Source organism: Nelumbo nucifera, chromosome 7 (genome assembly GCF_055504915.1).
Source record: "Nelumbo nucifera cultivar China Antique chromosome 7, China Antique-T2T, whole genome shotgun sequence".
NCBI lineage: Eukaryota > Viridiplantae > Streptophyta > Magnoliopsida > Proteales > Nelumbonaceae > Nelumbo > Nelumbo nucifera.
Window position 1 is genome coordinate 12,218,316 of NC_142655.1, and position 18,589 is coordinate 12,236,904.

An 18,589-nucleotide genomic window follows, 5' to 3' on the forward strand; every position below is an offset into this window, starting at 1 on the left:
ATTCTGCTAACTTCAGTAACTTCAAGTTGGTATCAGAGCAGGTTTAGGTCTGCTCCTGAATCTCATTTAAGCTCTTCCCAGCCGGCTGCACGAGATTTTATTAGGGCTGGAGATTTAGCTCTCTTAGTGGCCTGATTCTTAGAGATTGGTAGAGTTCGAAGCTTTCCAACAGTTCTGTTCTTGGAGATTGCCCAGCAGTTAGGAAGAATCAGAGAAATTAGGTTCGAGTGAGATTTAAAGCTTAAATCTCATATTGAAGGTACCGCCCAGAAATTTCTTGGTAGTTTTTCAACTTTCCTGAAGACTTGTAACAGGAGGTAGGGTTCTTGGAATCTCTGTAAGGAGCGGTTGCTCTTTTTAATTTTCTCCAAGACTGTTCCTAGGGTTTTTCTCTTAAAACAATAAATCTACTGGATTGTTGTTCCTATTCTCAGTTTTGGACGAACTTTTGTATTCAAAAGGGGGAGCCTACTGTGTTCTTTTTCTTCGCTGTGTTGAATCTGTAGAGAAAATGGTTGACCAGCTTGTGGTTCCCACTTGTTCATATGTTTTTACTTTGATTATAGTGCTGTTAGAATACTCTTTTTCTGTTGTTTCTAGTGGCAGGGGTATTCCTGTCATTGTACCCCTTATTATTGAAGACCTATTTTAAATATCACTTGGGGTGGCAGACTGAGCCAGACCGAACCCCTCTTTTCTCTTCTATTCTCTCTTCCTCCTCTCTTCTTCCTTTCTCTTTTCTTTCTTCTCTTCATCTCTGTTTTCTTTTCTGTTTACTAAACAGGTCTGAACCTCCTTGGTTTCAGACAACTGAATCCAGTATGGAGTTCTTTGGGAGTGAACAGAAATCTGCTGGAGAAGGTGCTGGAGGGGCTGTTAGTATGACTGATAACAACCCTTTTCAGATTACCATAATGGATGGTTCAAACTACTTGGAGTGGGCTCAATCTGCTATGATGGCCATTGAAGGAAGGGAAAAGTTGTGCTATGTGACTGGAGACACTAAGAAACCAGCCAGGGAAGACACTAATGCAAAATGGGTTCAAGAGAATTATCTTGTGATGACATGGTTGTGCAACTCGATGCAACCCCATATTAGCAGAAATTACCTTTGGGCAAATACAACCAAGGATATTTGGAATAATATGAAAGAGATTAAATCATAGCCACTTGATGTGGATAGGGCTTATGAGTTGAAAACTAAAGTGAACAATCTAAAATAGGAGGAGAAATCTGCATCAATTTATTTCTCTTCTCTGAAATCCTTATGGCATGAGATAGATCACCTTGAAACAATTGAGTGGAAAAGCAATAAGGATGCAGCAACTTATAACAAGTTGATTGAAAGAAACAAAGTTTTTGAGTTTCTTGCGGGTCTGAATTCTAATTTTGACATTGTTAGGCAATGACTTCTCACTAGGGAAAGTGTTACCTTGTCCCAAGCCTACTCCCTAGTGCATAGTGAAGAGAGTAGGAGGAAGGTTATGTTGCAAAATTCTCAAATAGAGGTAGCATTAGTAGCTGCAAGACAAAAGCATGGTGGTGATAGGGAGAAAGAGATGAAGAATGAAGGAAAAAGGGTGTTTTGTGAGTACTACAAGAAACCTAGGCACACAAAAGACACTTGTTGGAAGCTTCACCCTAATCTTATACTAGAAAGACTCAAGAATAAGAAGGGAAATGCAAATGCAGCTATTACATCAAATGGTTCTTCCCTTCCTAGACCTCGATCTAATTCTTTGGAGGCCTTAACTACAGTCAAGGCAACTATGACACAATTAGAGAATGAAGCTGGATTTGCAGGATCATCTCAATTTACCTCTACCACTACTTTTCCTCCTTCCTCTACTTCATCTTTTGCCCACTCAGGTACAAGAGCCATTGCTTTCCATGCCTCAACTCCAAGTAACACTAACCCTACTTGGATTATAACTCCAGTGCATAAGATCATATGACCAGCTTGTCTTCATTATTCACTTCATATAATTTGTCTTTAGGCAGAGGTAAAGTATCTATAGTTGATGGCCTATTTCTAGCAAGGGAAACATCAGAGTTTTTTATGCCATTACCTTATCCTCAATTTTGCATGTACCTAAACATATCACTAATTTACTTTCAATTAGTAGCATTACAAGAAGCCAGAATTGCTCAGTAACTTTCTTTCCTGACCATTGTATTTTCTAGGATCTGGTGACAAGGGAGGTGATTAGGACTAGCCATGAGATGTGTGAATAGATCGATTAACCCTAGTTTAGTTCTAGGTCTAAAGTCTGTAAGAAGAAAAGAAGGAGAAAGAGAGAAAGAGGAGAAGAAAGGGTTCGGTCAAGGAGAAGAAAAGTCACATCTCCCAGCTGACCCACTTTGTATTTATATTCTATGTGTTGGATTACAAAAGACAATGTTGTCCCTCATTATGGGACACACAACTTAAACTAGTTGTAGAAACTAGGGTTTCAAGAAAGAAAGAAAGAATAGAAGAGAAGAGAAGAAGAAGAGAGCAGTGTGTCGAGAGGTGTGTGATGTTCATAGTTCACACCCTCAAAAATTTACATTATAATTTGGAAAAATAATAATTACAAGAAGGCCCCTATTTGGGTGTCCAAATACTAAGAGAATATAAGAAAGGAGAAAAAGACTAGAAACACCCCTATCTAACCATTTTTAACACTCCCCCTCAAGCTGAGCATATATGTCAATCACGCCTAGCTTGGCAAGGTTCTTAGCAGCAAACTTTGGTTGGTGAACACCTTTAGTGAGGCAATTAGCTAGTTGGTCTTCTGACCTTACAAAAGGAAGGCAAATCTCTCTACTAGCAATTCTTTCTCTAATAAAGTGTCTATCCACCTCAATATGCTCCATACGATCATGTTATCATGTTGGACAGGATTGTGAACAATATTTATGGCTGCTTGATTGTCACAATATAGTCTCATTGGAACATCTACTTGGATGCCCATATCAGTCAATAAGGTCTTCAATCAGAATAGTTCAAACACTCCATGAGCCATTGCCCTGTACTCTGCCTCAGCACTAGAACGAGCAACCACAGATTGCTTCTTACTTCTCTAGGAAACCACATTGCCTCTAGTTGAGGCACAATAACCGGATGTAGATCTTCTATCATCGATGGATCCTACCCAATCAACATATGTGTAAGCCTCAATCTTTAGATGGTCGTGGTTGGAATATGTAGTCGTATGAAACTACTAACAGCCCAAGCTGTGGTGTATAATCAATAGGAAATTAAGAGGATGAGAGGAGAGAATGAGAGGAGAAAGAGAGAAGAAGAGAAGATATAAAAGACAATTAAAATCCTAATAAAAGACTAACAACTAATTGTGGACTGACTTAAATAACTAATAGTTGTATACGAGTACAATAGAAAGAGGTGGGGACCACATCAGTGGTTTCTACACTCCCCCTCAAGTTGGGAATAGATGTTTGTCATTCCCAACTTGCATAGATCTACTTCTAACTTCTTCTTTGAAACTACCTTGGCGAGAAGATCAGCAAGTTGCATGTTGGAGCTGATATATGGAAGACTAACTTCTTGAGATGCAACCCTTTCCCTAATAAAATGTCGATCTACTTCAATGTGCTTGGTTCTGTCATGTTGTACCAGGTAATGAGCTATATTAATAGTATCCTGATTATCACAGTACAACATTAGAGGTTTTTCATAGGTAATATCCAATTCATCAAACAATGATTTCAACCATAGTATTTCAGCCACACCATTTTCCATGGACCGATATTTGGCTTCAGCATTGGAATGAGAAACAACATTTTGTTTCTTACTCCTCCAAGAAACAAGGTTACCTCCTACAAAGGCACAATATTTAGAGGTAGACCTTCTATCATCAACACAACCGGCCCAATCTGCATCCGTGTAAAATTCTATCTTCATGTGATTATTATCCTTAAATAGTACACCTCTGCCTGGATACCTCTTTAAATATGCCAATATCCTCTCAACAGCAAGTAGGTGGGTAGTTCTAGTAGAGTGCATATACTGACTAACAACACTGACTGCATAACTGATGTCTGGTCATGTAAGACAAAGATAGAGTAGTTTACCAACTAATCTTTGGAACATAGCTTTATCTTCAAGAGGCTCTCCACCTTTTGCACTAATCTTGTGATTCTGTTCAATAGGTGTATCAGCTAGCTTAACACCCAACTTTCCTATTTCTTCTAACAAATCAAGGACATACTTCCTTTGAGAAACAAAGATTCCATGCTTGGACCGAGCTACCTCAATACCCAAGAAATACCGTAGCTCTCCCAGGTCTTTTACCTCAAATTCTTGATGGAGAAGTTTCTTAAGAGACTCAATTTCACTGTTATCACTCCCTGTTACTACAATGTCATCCACATATACAATAAGTAGAGTCAAGGAAGTATCCACTTTCTTAATAAACAAAGTGTGATCTGATTGAGCCTGCACATAGCCAAACTTTTCAAGGGCTTGTCTGAATCTATCAAACCAAGCTCTAGGGGACTGTTTTAGTCCATATAAAACTTTATTCAACCGACAAACCCTCTTACCTATCTCTGTACTATAAAAACCAGGAGGTAGTTGCATGTACACTTCTTCTTGCAAGTCTCCATTGAGGAAGGCATTTTTAGTATCCATTTGGAACAAGGGCCAAGAGTAACTGGCTGCAAGAGATAATAACACTCTGATAGTGGTCATTTTTGCTACTAGTGCAAAAGTCTCCAAGTAATCTATACCATAAGTCTGAGTAAATCCCTTTGCAACTAACCGAGCCTTATACCTTTCAATGGAACCATCAACATTATGTTTCACAGTAAACACCCATCTACATCCAACTGGTTTCTTCCCTTTGGGTTGATCAACTAGCTCTGAGGTATTGTTTCTCAGAAGGGCATCCATTTCTACCTTCATTGCATCCTTCCACTCAAGAATGGTCAGGGCTTCCTGTACTGTTCTGGGAATGGGAATATCAGCAATGGATGTAAGAAAGGACTTGTAAGAGGGAGACAGGTGATCATAGGACAAGAATTGTGAGATACAGTGGACTGTGGATGAGGTGCAACGGCGTTTGCCTTTATGGACTGCAATGGGAAGGTCAAGGTCATTCAATGGAAGTGAGGGCTCAGAAGATGGAGAAGGCTCAATAGCAGAAGGTTCATCTGCAATGGGAGCTGGAAGAGATGTAGTACCTGAATCTGGATCCTTAGAAGGAATTGGGGCTGGTCTGGACTACTGATGATCGAAATCAACCTGCCTTCATCATCTGTAATAAACTCTCAAGTCCCGACATTTTTGACAACCCTCCCCATTACACCCCTCTTCACTCAATAGAACAAGTAAAGGAACTTCTGATGTGTTAACCCCAACCGTACTACTCTCCCCCTAAGAAGAAACCCTACAGTAATAAGGTACATCCTCAAAGAAAGTAACATCCATGGATACAAATCTCTTTCCTGAAGTAGGTTCATAGCAGCAGTATCCCTTTTGAGTTTGTGCATAGCCAAGGAAAATACATTTTGAGGCTTTAGGGTCAAATTTGGAACAGTGAGGGCCAAGAGTTTGCACGAAGCAGGTACAACCAAAGGTTTTAAGAGGGACAGAAAACAACTCTTTATCAGTATATAAAAGAGTGAATTGAGGTTTCATGTCAAGAACCCGTGAAGGAATTCGGTTGATGAGATACACAGCTGTGAGAATGGCATCTCCCCAGAAATGTATAGGCACATTGGAGTTAAATATGATACTTCTAGCTACTTCCAATATGTGCCTATTCTTTCTCTCAGCCACCCCATTCTGCTAAGGGGTATGAGGGCAGGTACTCTAATGGATAATCCCATGGTCAAGAAAATAAGAGGCTAGTGATGTTTTAAAGTATTTTCTCGCATTATCAGATCTGAAAATTTTGATTTTTACCCCAAACTAGGTTAAAATCATCTGATGAAAGGTTGGGTCAGGGTAGGGACCTCATCTCGAGAACGCATCAAGTAGACCCAAGAAAACCGGGTGTAATCATCGACAAACAGCAAGAAGTATCTGTAGCCCCCCATAGCAATGATGTGATATGGTCCCCAAACATCAGTATGCACAAGGTCAAAAGGAACACTACTTCTCTTATTACTTAATGAATAGGTTGTTCTACAATGCTTTGCAAGCTCACAACTTTCACACTTTAAACTAGGCATCTGGATAGATTCAAATAAACTAGGAAACAAGCTTTTCAAAGACCTAAAGGATAAATGACCCAATCGGTTATGCCAAAGCATGACTTGACCAATAGATTGAGAAACAAAAGACCCTCTAATTTCACTGCCTTCCCACTGTGAACTTCCTCCAAGCAGATAGATTCCATTTGTCTCACAGCCAGTCCCAATCACCTTCCTTGTCTCCAAGTCCTAAAAAACACATCGATCAGGAAAAAAGGTTACTGAGCAATTCTGGTTTTTAGTAATGCTGCTAACTGAAAGTAAATTGGTGCTAAGTTTAGGAACATGCAGAATAGAAGATAGGGAAATGGCACTAGACAACTTGATGTCTCCCTTGCCAAAAATGGGAACAAGTGATCCATCAACAATAGACACCTTGTCTTTACCAGAGGATAAGTGATAGGTAGTAAATAGTGAAGGTAAACCAATCATATGATCAGATGCACCTAAGTCTATTACCCAACAATGTTTAGTGTTACCTAGAGCTAAAGCATGATAAGTTGAGGCTCGTGTACCTGAATGAGCAAATGCTGAGGTGGGAGGAGTTGATGTTGTGACTGGCTGAGATGATGATGTTGAATTGCCAACCTCCTTTTCCAACTGAGTCAAGGCAGCTCGGACAGCAGCTAGAGTGTCTAGTGGTGCTGCTCTTGTGCCTGATGAGGTTGCACAATCAGTAGTAACAGCTGTATTAGCATTCCCCTTTTTGTTCCTGAGTTTTGCTAGAACTAGATGAGGATCTAGCTTCCAACAGGTTTCTTTGGTATGCTTAGGTTTCTTGCAATGTTCACATATTAGGTCCTTCTTGTCTTCCTTCTTCATACCTCTCTTCTTATCCCCCCCAAACTTAGGTTTAGTTGCTGCCAAGGCTGATTCAAGTGGCGAATGCTGTAACATAAATTTCCTTCTACTTTCTTCATTGTGCACTAGAGAGTAAGCTTGTGATAGGGCCACACTGCCTCTTGTTAGAAGCTATTGTCTCAGAATGTCATACTCAGAATTCAGACCAGCTAGAAACTCAAATACCCTATTAGTTTCAACCTGCTTTCTGTAGGTCTGTGCATCCTTCTGGCTTTCCCACTCAATTGTTTCTAAGTGATCAATCTCATGCCACAAGGATTTCAAGGTGGAAAAATAAACCAAGACTGGCTTCTCTCCTTGCTTAAGGTTATTTACCTTACATTTTAGCTTGTAGGCCCTAGCAACATTGAGGGGTTGGGAGTAGGTTTCTTTCATGATATCCCAAATTTCTTTAGCTGTTTTTGCCCATAAATAATTTCAGCTGATATGTGGCTGTATGGAGTGACACAACCATGTCATAACCAAATAGTTCTCCTGAACCCATTTGGTATATATTTGGTCCTCCTTGGCTGGTTCCTTGACATCTCCCAGTAAATAACTTAGCTTTCCTCTACCCCCAATAGCCATCATGGCTGATTGGGCCCACTCTAGGTAGTTTGACCCATCAAATTTTACAGTGGCAATCTGAAAACTGTTCTCAGGTATGCTACCAGCATCACTAGCCCCTAAACAGTTTTCCCCTTGGCTCTTAAACTCCATTCTTTGTCAAGAAAAGATTAACGAATGCCTTTTGTATAACTGAGACTAGATAATTACACCCAGAATTTGCTTTCATCCGAACCTACTTTATCCTTCTAGGTTGGCAATCCACCCAAAAAGGTAACCTTCCAAGAACAACTTAGAGTGCAGGGCTAAGAGTGCCTGATACCATGTTGAGCAGGAGACCAAGAAGAAGAAGAAAAGAAGGAGAAAAGAAGAAGAAGGAAGAAGGAGAAGAGGAAGAAGAATAAGAGGCAACTGAGTTAAGGCCTCGACAAAACTTAGCTTCAGTCGAGTGAAGCTTTCTATTTATACTATTCTGGCCGAACATAACAATATGTCTACAGAATTACGAAAATACCCCTGCGGGTACCAAGTCTGTGTGCAGTACATATAATACACCTGTTAACAAAGACCAAGTTGGATCCTAGGGTTACGAAAGGAATCTTTCTAGGGTACTCTCCTACACAGAAGGGTTACAAGTGTTTTGATCCTATTACCAAGAAGAAATACGTCACAAAAGATGTGGTATTTTTTGAGTCTCAATCCTATTTTCATTCTTCCCAGAGTCCTCTTCAGGGGGAGACTAGTGGGACGGAAAAGGATTCTTCTTCCCCCTCCTTTTTTGTGCCTCTTTCTGCCTCGGGCCTTCCATCTTCTCCTCCTGATCCTCCTAGTTGTAGCATCCTAGGTGAATCTAGTGAGGCTCCCATTGAACCTGTTACCACTCTTGATGCTGTAGATGTAACTGAGGACACTAGTAGGCAACAAAAAGATATAAGAATCACCTACAACAGAAGGAAAAAAGACCCTCTAACTCATGGCAGCAACCAATCGGACTCGGATCAATCTGTCTCAGCAACTCCAGGTAATCTTATCACTCATACTTCTGATTTAGATCTCCCTATTGCTCTTCGTAAATCTACCCGTTCTTGTACTATCTGACACCCCATTGCTGAGTTTGTTTCTTACTCACGTTTATCTCCTCGTTATAATTCCTTTGTGTCTGCTCTCTCTTCCGTGCATGTCCCTACTAGGTACTCAGAGGCTGTGTCTGACCCAAGATGGAGAGAGGCTATGAATGAAGAAATGAAAGCCTTAATGAAAGCAAGGACTTGGGAATTATACCAGAAGGGAAGAGCACTGTGGGATGCAAGTGGGTGTTCACTGTGAAGCATAGGGAGGACGGGTCCATTGAAAGATACAAGGCCAGACTTGTGGCAAAGGGGTTTACTCAAAAATTGAATACAAAATTTAATAATAATAATAATAAAAATAATAACAATAACAATAATAACAATAATAATAATAATAGTAATAGTAATAGTAATAGTAATAATTTTTATTGTAATTTAAAATTTCCACATGCAATGCACGTGCACATTTACTACAAGCATTTGAGCTTATTTTTAATCATATTGTTACTTTTGTTAATTTCAATTTTTATTGTAATTATGATATATCTAAAATTCAAGTAATTAATATGAAAAAAATTTCTCACGTGCAATGCACGTGCTTAATTACTAGTCCTAGAAAACACAAAAATCAGAAAAAAAAAAAAAGAAAAAGGTTAACTGCAATTCAAGGATCTGGTAATGCAATTAATAGATAAAAGGTTGGTAAGAAATTTGGGAACATGATAGACTGATGATATGCTGAAAACAAATTAGGCTTACCAGTCATATGGTTGGTTGCCCAAATCAATGATTGAAGGGTTGGAGGATGAAGTAGAAACATGAAATGCAGAGGCTTGGTTACCTAAAGTGGACACATGTAAGGTAGGAGTGATAAAAGTCTCCTCAAGTTGATGGAGAGTCCTACCATATTCTTCCAACTAATCACATAAGGAATTCAGCAATCCCTCCTTAGGGTTAGAACCTATAGAGACACCCACATAAGATGAACCACCATAAACAACATTAGTCAAACTAGAATTCTTCCTAGAATATTGTGGTTGCTTCTTCTAGAAGGACTGAAAACTCTTCGGCTTCCCAACAAGATCCCAACATGTCTCTTTAGTATGTTTGGGTTTACCATAGTGAGTACATCTTATCTTTATCAACTTCCTTTGTCTTTTTCATCCCTTCACCACCCTTTTTATTTCCATTGGCCTCCCTGGAAAAGAGAGAAGCTTGCTGCTCCCCCTTTGGAGGATTCATGGCTATCCTCCTACTTTCCTCAAGCTAAACCAAAAAGTACACTTCTTGAAATGATGGGAGTTCCTTATTCCTTAAAGTTTGATCTTGAATGGGCTCATAGCTAGGGTTATAAGACCAACTAAAAAGGCAAATACTTGCTGCTGATTCACAAGTGTCTTGTACTCTTTTGCATTTGACTCATTATTCTAGTCAACAGTTTGATAATAATCAAGTTCTTTCCACATGGAGGTAAGGGAAGAGTAGTGGCATGACAAGCTTTTCTCCCCCTATTTACAATTGGATGACTCAACTTATAGCTGATAAATACGGGCATAGTGCCTCTGTTCAGAGAAAGTGGCCTTAGCTTGGTCCCAAATCCCCTTTGTTGTTTCAGGCCACATAAATTTCTTTCTTAGGCTGGTGTGAATGGAGATTACAAGCCAAGACATAATCAAATAATTGTCTTGATCCCACTTATCACAGGCTGTACCAGCCTCTTTTGGTTAAGGAACATCCCCAAACAAGTGCCCATGCTTTCCTCTGAATCCAACATACAGTTTAACACTTTTAGGCAATTCCAAATAGTTCAGTTCATTAAGGACAGTAATAGTAATAGGAAAACCCTAGCTTTCAGCCTCTGGACTGACCATATTCTGACCTCTAGTGACTTTGGATATGACTGAATCATAAGTTGACATTGTCTATGCTCAGTAAATATAACAACCCACAAGTAACTTGCACCAGAAAAAGGGAACAAAATCAACAAGAGAAGAAACCAGGTCTGTTTTCCAATTTACAGTCCACTGTAAGCAACTAAAAATGCACAGAACTCCTTCCACAAGAAGTAGATAGAAATATAGAATACCTTTAAGCAACCCCAAGCCAAAAACAAGAGAAAGAACCCTTCAGCTGAACTTCACAGGTTAAACACTGCAACATCTTTGAATTTCAAGTAGAAAAAACACTTCCAGCACAACTGAAGGCCAAAAAGCAGACCTGGATATGAGAGATCCAAACAACAAGGCTTACCACTCAGCTGATTGGACCTCAAACCACACAACCATGGAGAGCACTGAGAGTCACCTCTCCACACACTCAAACCTCCATCACAAAATACAAGGGAAACACCCAAGCAATTACTTAAAGAGAACTGAAGGATTAGCTGAATATAGGCCCATAGTCCATGGTGTATTAGAGTTGTTGTGGCTTTATTCTCTACTTAAAGAGAACTGAAGGATAAGCTATATGTGACTACTGTCTTGTACTAAAGAAAATCCTAGCCTCGTCTGGTCATGGGAGCTCAACTCTGTGCATCACCTTTGCTGTGCACTTCTACCATTCAATGAGGAATTTTTAGTAACGCATTATCATCATTTTTTTTTTTTGTATTTTTCTGTGGATTGTAAGGGGTGGTATTGTCCTTACTCAGATAAGCTAGAAAGCAAGAAAAATTAGCCATCAATTTTGATCTTTCTTCCTTTTCTCTCTCATCTTGTGGAATCCAGACATGATCTAGATTCCAGATAGTTTTTATGGGAGAAGACCTAAAAGTCATTTGTGCAAGCAAACCTAGTTTGACAGGTCAACTAGGACATGTTTCAATCCATATTTCAAGCATTTTCTTTTTATGTTTTTTTTTTCTGGTTCTATTTTTGCTATTAGCTTCCAGCAAGTGATTTTATTTGGAAAAGCCCTCTCGGGTCAGTTTCTGGTATTTTTTAGGAGCTTTGATCTCCTAGAATTTGTTTGATTTCAATTCTCGTAAGCAGTGTTGTCTCAATGGCTTTGGATGAAACTGAGTTGATATCAGTTTGGTTTGATGGACTGAACTACAGCATGTGGTGTTTTTTGGTTTCAATTTTATGTGAAAGGAAAAGGACTTAGGGAGAATTATTGGGGAGCCACATACTACACAGGCTATGCTTAAAGGGAAAAATGAATCAGAAGTGGCTTCTGTAGCACACACAACCAAAGGCAAAGGGGATGAATCATGAATGTATGTGATTTCTCTTGCCTTCATTGTCACGAATGCAAAGAATTTGATTGTATTGCATTTGCCTCTCATTGCAAGCAAAGGCATTGTTCTGTGTCTTGCAAACGTCATGGACACGTAGTAACTGAATGTAGAATCAAAGATCCTCTCAAAATTCTGGTTTTATTTCTGAATATAGGATCATATCTTATATATTGAATGAAGGTGGGGTAGATTGCAGAAATTCCCTTTCCATAGGCACCTCATATTTTCTCTCCTTAGACCAGTATCCTAGCCATTTCCAAGTAGACCATATATTCTTTGAATTACCTTGTGCCAAAGAGAAATTGATTCTAAAAGGACCCTTCACAATAATTTTCGAAGGAGAGTTTTTGTTTTCATCTTACATCCTCTCCACAACCATATTTACAGAGTTGTGTCTTAATAGAAGAGTGCCAACTAGTACTATGGCTACTCAACCCATAGAACCCACCTTACCTGTTGTTTGGGTCAAGAGCTTGTGAAACATAATAAGTTGAGGTGGCAGGCTCTTCTGCAAACACCAAACAGGGGTCTTTTATCAAGACCAGACAGCTTAGTAGGAAAATTAAAAATGGACATAAAAAAAATAAATTTTGTTCGAGTCCTGTGCCATTATGTGCATATCCCATGGGAGAATCTATGTTTGCAGTGCTACTATATTTACTTCCTCTTTTTATAATGGTTTGTGGTTATTGAACATGATTAGTTTATAGTCAGCATTTGTATATATTGTAGTATCTTAGACAGTACTCTTTTTTGCTTGAAGATGTCACATGCACCCAGAATCTTTGTTTACAATGCTACTAGATTTCCTTAATCTTTTCTATAATGTTTTATGGTTTAGTTTATTGAACGTAATCAATTTTGAGTTACAATTTGTATATATCATAATATCCTAGAATACTCCCACTGATAAAGATGTCACTAATGCTCCTAGAACTTAATCTTCATTTATTGTGGAAGAATCTCCCTTACTCCCATCATAAGATCCACCTTCTCATTTTATTGAAAGATTTTCCTCCACCTAAGGATATTCTTCCATGTTGGCCTAAGCCAGTCAAAATTTGTTCTGTTTTGCCATGGAAAACATTACTCCCTTAAGAATCCCTGCTCAAAGGCCAGGCTACCGTTATAGTTTTACATTTCTGCAGTTACAAATAGTTCCTAAAACTAACCCAATTGGATTGTTTTTTTTTTTTTGGTAGAATAACCCAATTGGATTTATGTTATATTCAGGCCTACAAGAGTAGCAGATGCAGAAACAGAGACGAACCCCATAGACAGAACTGTTGCTCATTTGCTATTTCACAGGCCCTTGGAAATACCTGCAAAGCATGCCCAGGATGGTGAAGTGCTTAAATCACCCGTTTCTACTAAGCTTCCATCTGGACCAAAAATAGATGATCTAGTGAACCTGCCCGTGGGATCCCTATCAGAGAGTTCAACAGAAAAACTAAGTATCTCTCACCAAGGACCTAATTCATCTTGTGCATTGGCTAAGCCCCAGCGTGGGGATCAATTTATAAGCAGGCCCTGCATGAACACTCCCGAGATTGCACCCAGCAGTGAACCAGAAAGTGGTAAAGCTTTGGAGGCTGAAGCCTCAAAAGAAGGAAAATGAACTGATCTATGGGTAATTCCTTCCTTTATCTCTTCCATACATATTGGTTTCCTTTTATTCATCATTATACGGATTTGCTGGTAATGAGGAATTTTTCTTTCATTGTCAGCGAACTGTATCTTGGTAGATTATGGATTTTGGAGGCGCAAACATTACCTACCTCAACAAGGGAAGCGTTCAACTTTATGCATGCAGGAAATGATTCCTTGGCATGTATTTCTTATGCATAATATCTATCCGCATCTATGTCTGTTGTCTTCTATCCAAAAGATTGGCATGTATGTGTGTGAAAATAACTCTGTTGCTGATTACACTTGTAGTGAATTCAATATTTAGTATATCCAAGGATGTAAACAGGGGAGAACATCAACTTAATAAGGATTTAGTGTGTTTTGTGTAATAGTATGAGCGACTTTTTGGACTAAGCTTTTGTCTGTATGCAAGCTGATTATGCAATGCATCTAATCAAAATAGTTCTCTTAGTAGTAGTGTAATTGATTGATCAAGAGATCCCTATGCAGTTTTAGAAAGTAAAAAACCTATCCCTATACATCATTCCATTCTTACATTTTGTGCACTTTAGATTACCTTCTCTTCAACAAAACATGGAATCATGGATTGCTAAAATAATTATAACAACACGTCTAATATACTCATTATAGTTTGAGTTAATTATATATTATGTTCATAATTGTTTTCTTTAGTTTTCATAATAAACAAATAAACATAAACACTATGTAAAAACTATAGTTCAACCTGAGTCGGGCCCATGAATGAGTGCGAACCAAATGAAGCCTTTGTTTAATGGGAAAGGTTCTTTACCACACATAAGGCCAAAGATAACCGTATGAAAGTTGACTTGGCAAGAGTCTTTCTCTAACAACCTGCATCTCTACGTGTAATTTAACTAAATATAAATACTGTGTATCAGGCTAATGTTTCACAACAAGCAGAGAATCGGAATCCCATTAATTTGGTAAAACGTAGGGGTTAGTGCTCCATACCTGAAATTTTAATGTTCCCTTACGCTGTGTTCGGTTTGAATGAAAAGGAAGGGGAAGGTTAGTACCCCAAACCTATACTTTTCTTTCAAACCAAAAACCACCTTAATTTTTCTGTCAAGCCAAAGCCCATGATTGGCCCATACCCAATTACCCTCCCAAGTTGCACCTAGCCAAGTAAAATCTTTATTTTGTGATGAAGACCCCACTAAAACATTTCATCGGTAATCATGGAGTGTTTAAAGGCATAAGCCCCACCAAATCCTGTGAAGTTTGAGGTTTCAGACTTTCAGCACTGTACTTAGAGTTCCATTCTGCTGACCAGAAGACATTATTGGCCACGTTCACTCAACTATACATAGGGAACATCGGTTGCACTTGAAGGTGGCCAGAAAGGTGTTGTGGTCAGCAGATCCAAACTCTTTGCTTAGTATTCCATCATTACTCCATAGTCATGGAATATTTTTTTAAACATTTCTAAAACTTCAAATTATTATGATACCATTTTTGTCCTTTTAAATTTATAAATCCTAATTCTCACATGTTTATCTCAACATTTTTTTTCAATAAAATCATCTTGATAACAAGACAGATCTCTTCCAAAGGAAAAGCTGGCACACACACTACTGGGAATATCTTCCTATAAATTTAAGGGTTAAATACTTAAAAGTACCCCTATCATTTAGCAAATGGGCAAAAACGTATCCTACTGTTTGAAAAAATTGCTTTAGGTACCATTAAGTTTTTTGACAATAGACATCGCCAGCAAGTATTGATAGAAAATAGTGAAATATCAAATTTGTCCTTCATTATTTTTTAAATTTCCAAAATAAAATCCAACTGATAAAAAAATCAAGAACTGTAAGAGAGTCTAAAACCCGTCTAATACGTCATCATTCACTAGAGAATCCCCACCTACCCAAATGGCTTCCTCCAAGCTTAGAAGTTCTTTCTCCTTTCCCAATCTCCTCCTATCATCCCTCAGTTTCATTCTGTTCATCCTATCAATAGCCTCATTCCCTCCCATTTTTCTGCTGAAAAATCCCCCTTCTTCGCTCGGTTGGGCAATGGGTGAAAATTGATTTTGAAGGCTAACGTAAATTTATAACAAGGTGTGGCTATGTGATGAGGTATTCCTTCATTTGGGAGTCACTATGGGGCGGCCATGGGAGAAGGTTTCGAAGTACAAGTACTTTTTGTACATTTTTTGGTAATACTTGTATTCAAGTATATGAAGCCAGTGCTTTATGGCTTTCCATATGCTAATGTAAAGCTTGAGTTGTGTGTGTTGTTGATGTGTGATGAAATTCGTATCTTTGTTTTTTCTTCAACGTACTCTCACGGGTTCTGTGATCTATAATTGCCGCTCTTCAGTGATGTTTATTTTGTTAGTTCAAATGTAGCCACTATTTGAGAATACATTGCAGTTGGGTTTTATTTTGAAAATTTAAAGAATAATGAAGGGCAAAATCGACCATAAAAATGATAATTTTGGAATTAAAAAAATTATATGAATCACATGACACCATAGGCAAACGGATTATAACAGTGCACTAACGGTAAAGAGGATTTTCTCCATTCTGAAAAAACTTAAGGGTCTTTGGGTAAGTTTTTTGTCCATTTGTTAAATCATATGGGTATTTTAAGTATTTAACCCTAAATTTAATATACATATACAAGAGAAATTCTTAATGTGTGGTGGGATGCCATGTGTACATTGTCTTTACTTGCAAAAGATCCTGGCTGCTGGAGAGCACTTCCAAAATGATCAATTCATTTTAAGACCTTAAATACGATTCATGCTTTAAAATAATTATTGCCGAATTTGCATGCGTGCCCCACAGCACATCCAAATCGTGTATTGGGAACATCTTTTATACCACAGGATGTGCATTGGGTAAGGGTGTCAATGGACCAGTTCTAGATTGGACCCCATCTAGTCCAAAATCAATTTAAACAGATTGGATGGACCAATAAGACACACTGGATTGAACCAATCCGGTCCATATTTATTAGATTGGACTAGACCTGGTCCGTCCGTAATAAATTTATATTGGATTGGGTTGGATTAAGGCAATATCTGGTCCATTGACATAAGATAAGAGTATAGGTGTCAATGGACCGGTTTTGGGTTGAAACCAATCTAAAGTAAAACGAATTTGAACAAATTGGACAATCCAGACATTGAATTGGACTGGTCCAAAATGGTTCAAAATATTCATTGGATTGGATTGGACCTGGTCCATTTGTGATGGACTCACATTGGACTGGATCGGATTGGACTAAATCCAGTCCAATTGACACTCCTAGCATTGGGAATTTGGTGGATGTTCCCAATGCATGCTGAGATGTGCATCTGGGGCATTGTGGGGGCCAATGTAAACTCATTATTGCCCACTAATTTTTTTTTAAACAAACAACAAACATCAACTTTTCATTACTAGACTTAAAAACTTTGTACAGGTATTCCCTGCTCAAGTATATGAACATATGTCTTTCTTTCTTTTTACAAGCTGGGAAAGCAAGTTGATGTGCCATAATATTTTCATTCCTATTTACATAGACTATACGACATATATCAAAAAAAGAAAGTTCAAAACATGTTCTTTTAATATCCTTTTAGACCATTGACACTCCAATTGAGGTTGGTTAATTTGCATGATAACGATTTCAGCATCAGAAAACACAACAGTCCCGAGCAAACTTCAGAGCTCGTACAACTGCCCACCATTTAGTCTCACCATTACTCTTTGCACAACAATGATAGTCAGAGGCAAAAACAACATTATTGGTATTAGCATAGTTTTAAAAATCGAATTGGAAATGGAATTGTTTTGGCCACTGGTTTCTAGGTCAGTGGTTTGACCGCCCAAGTCAACTGGTTCAAATATTTTAAGAGTAAATCATATCCTATCATTTAGATTGGACTATTAAGGTATGATGAATATAAATATTATGAGAAAGGAGATAAGAGTGATAATGAGAGGAGGGTCTGTTGGCTGAGAGAAGAAGAAGAGAGGAGGAAGTAGAGGTATGGCCATGTGGGTGACCTATAGCGGCAATGGCGACAGCGACTTCGCAGCAGTGATGGTGACAGTGTCTTGCAGTGACAACGGATCTCTCTCTCAAATCGCTCTTGCAGATCTGTAATGTGATCCCCCCCCGCTAGATCTTAGAGATCAATCTGTTTCTCTGTTTTTTTGTTATTTTATTTTTTTGAAAATTTTAAATAAAGTGTATTGGATTGCAAACCATTTCCTGAGTCGAACAGATCAACGGTCTGACAATTCGGGTCAATGGTTTGTTTACCAATTCAATGTTTTTTGATAAATTAACGGATTAGCATGAAAACAAAAACAATGTCTTAATCGATTTCCAGACTGAACGGTCTGACTGTCTGGGTCAAGGACAGTTTTAAAACCATGATTAATAGCATTTTAGATCATCAATGTCGTTGCAGCATATCTTATTTCTGGTTCATACAAGCCATCAACACAATTATTATTTATTATTATTGTTATTATTTGGGATGAGCCTTTTGCAAGGAATTCTCCCAATCACTTGACAAGATTGCTGCAACAACTTGTTTTGAGTTTGGTTTTTAATTATGAAATAGAACTCTATTACTCGCATCCCATATGGAGCACAAAACTGTAGTTTAGCTTCTCCTCTTCGTTAGTCGTTAGAGTCATTAATTTTTGCTGTACACCCATTTATCTTCCCCTAGGTTGAGACCTAATTTTGTAAGGGCAACCAAATTGGTCAAGTGAAAAACAAATGATTGAAATTCATTGCCATCTGTTTACAACAAGATTTATATCTTCCTCTTCTTCCAAGAATGTTAAGGACTCCCTCCCCAAACTCCCAAGGACTTTCCACATGCTAGTCTTCCATATTTCATTCCAACTTACTACTTGTTTAGAAGTGGATGGGTATTTGCTTATGAAAATCCTATAAGCAAAATTAAGAGTATTTCCCTTCCACAAAATCTAAATCTTGGTTCAGCCTTGCATGCAAAATATGTTTAACAGATTCCTCCTATTCAAAATATATT

At 38.3% G+C, this 18,589-nt stretch overlaps 1 protein-coding gene across 3 annotated transcripts in view; it reads left to right on the forward strand.

The window, feature by feature from the left end:
* Window positions 1–13,959, forward strand: part of LOC104608821 (agglutinin-like protein) — an 82,740-nt gene extending 68,781 nt beyond the window's left edge. The window contains exons 8-9 of one of the 3 annotated variants that reach the window (XR_016078659.1): window positions 17–317; window positions 13,150–13,354. Coding sequence is in view for 2 of the 3 variants with exons in the window: in XM_010274915.3 (XP_010273217.1) it covers window positions 13,150–13,534 (385 nt within the window). In the remaining variant the exon portion in view is untranslated. Of the gene's footprint in view, window positions 1–16; window positions 318–13,149 lie in introns of all 3 variants that reach the window. The other 2 variants (XM_010274915.3, XM_088891743.1) reach the window with 2 other exon arrangements.
* Window positions 13,960–18,589: the final 4,630 nt, after the last annotated feature.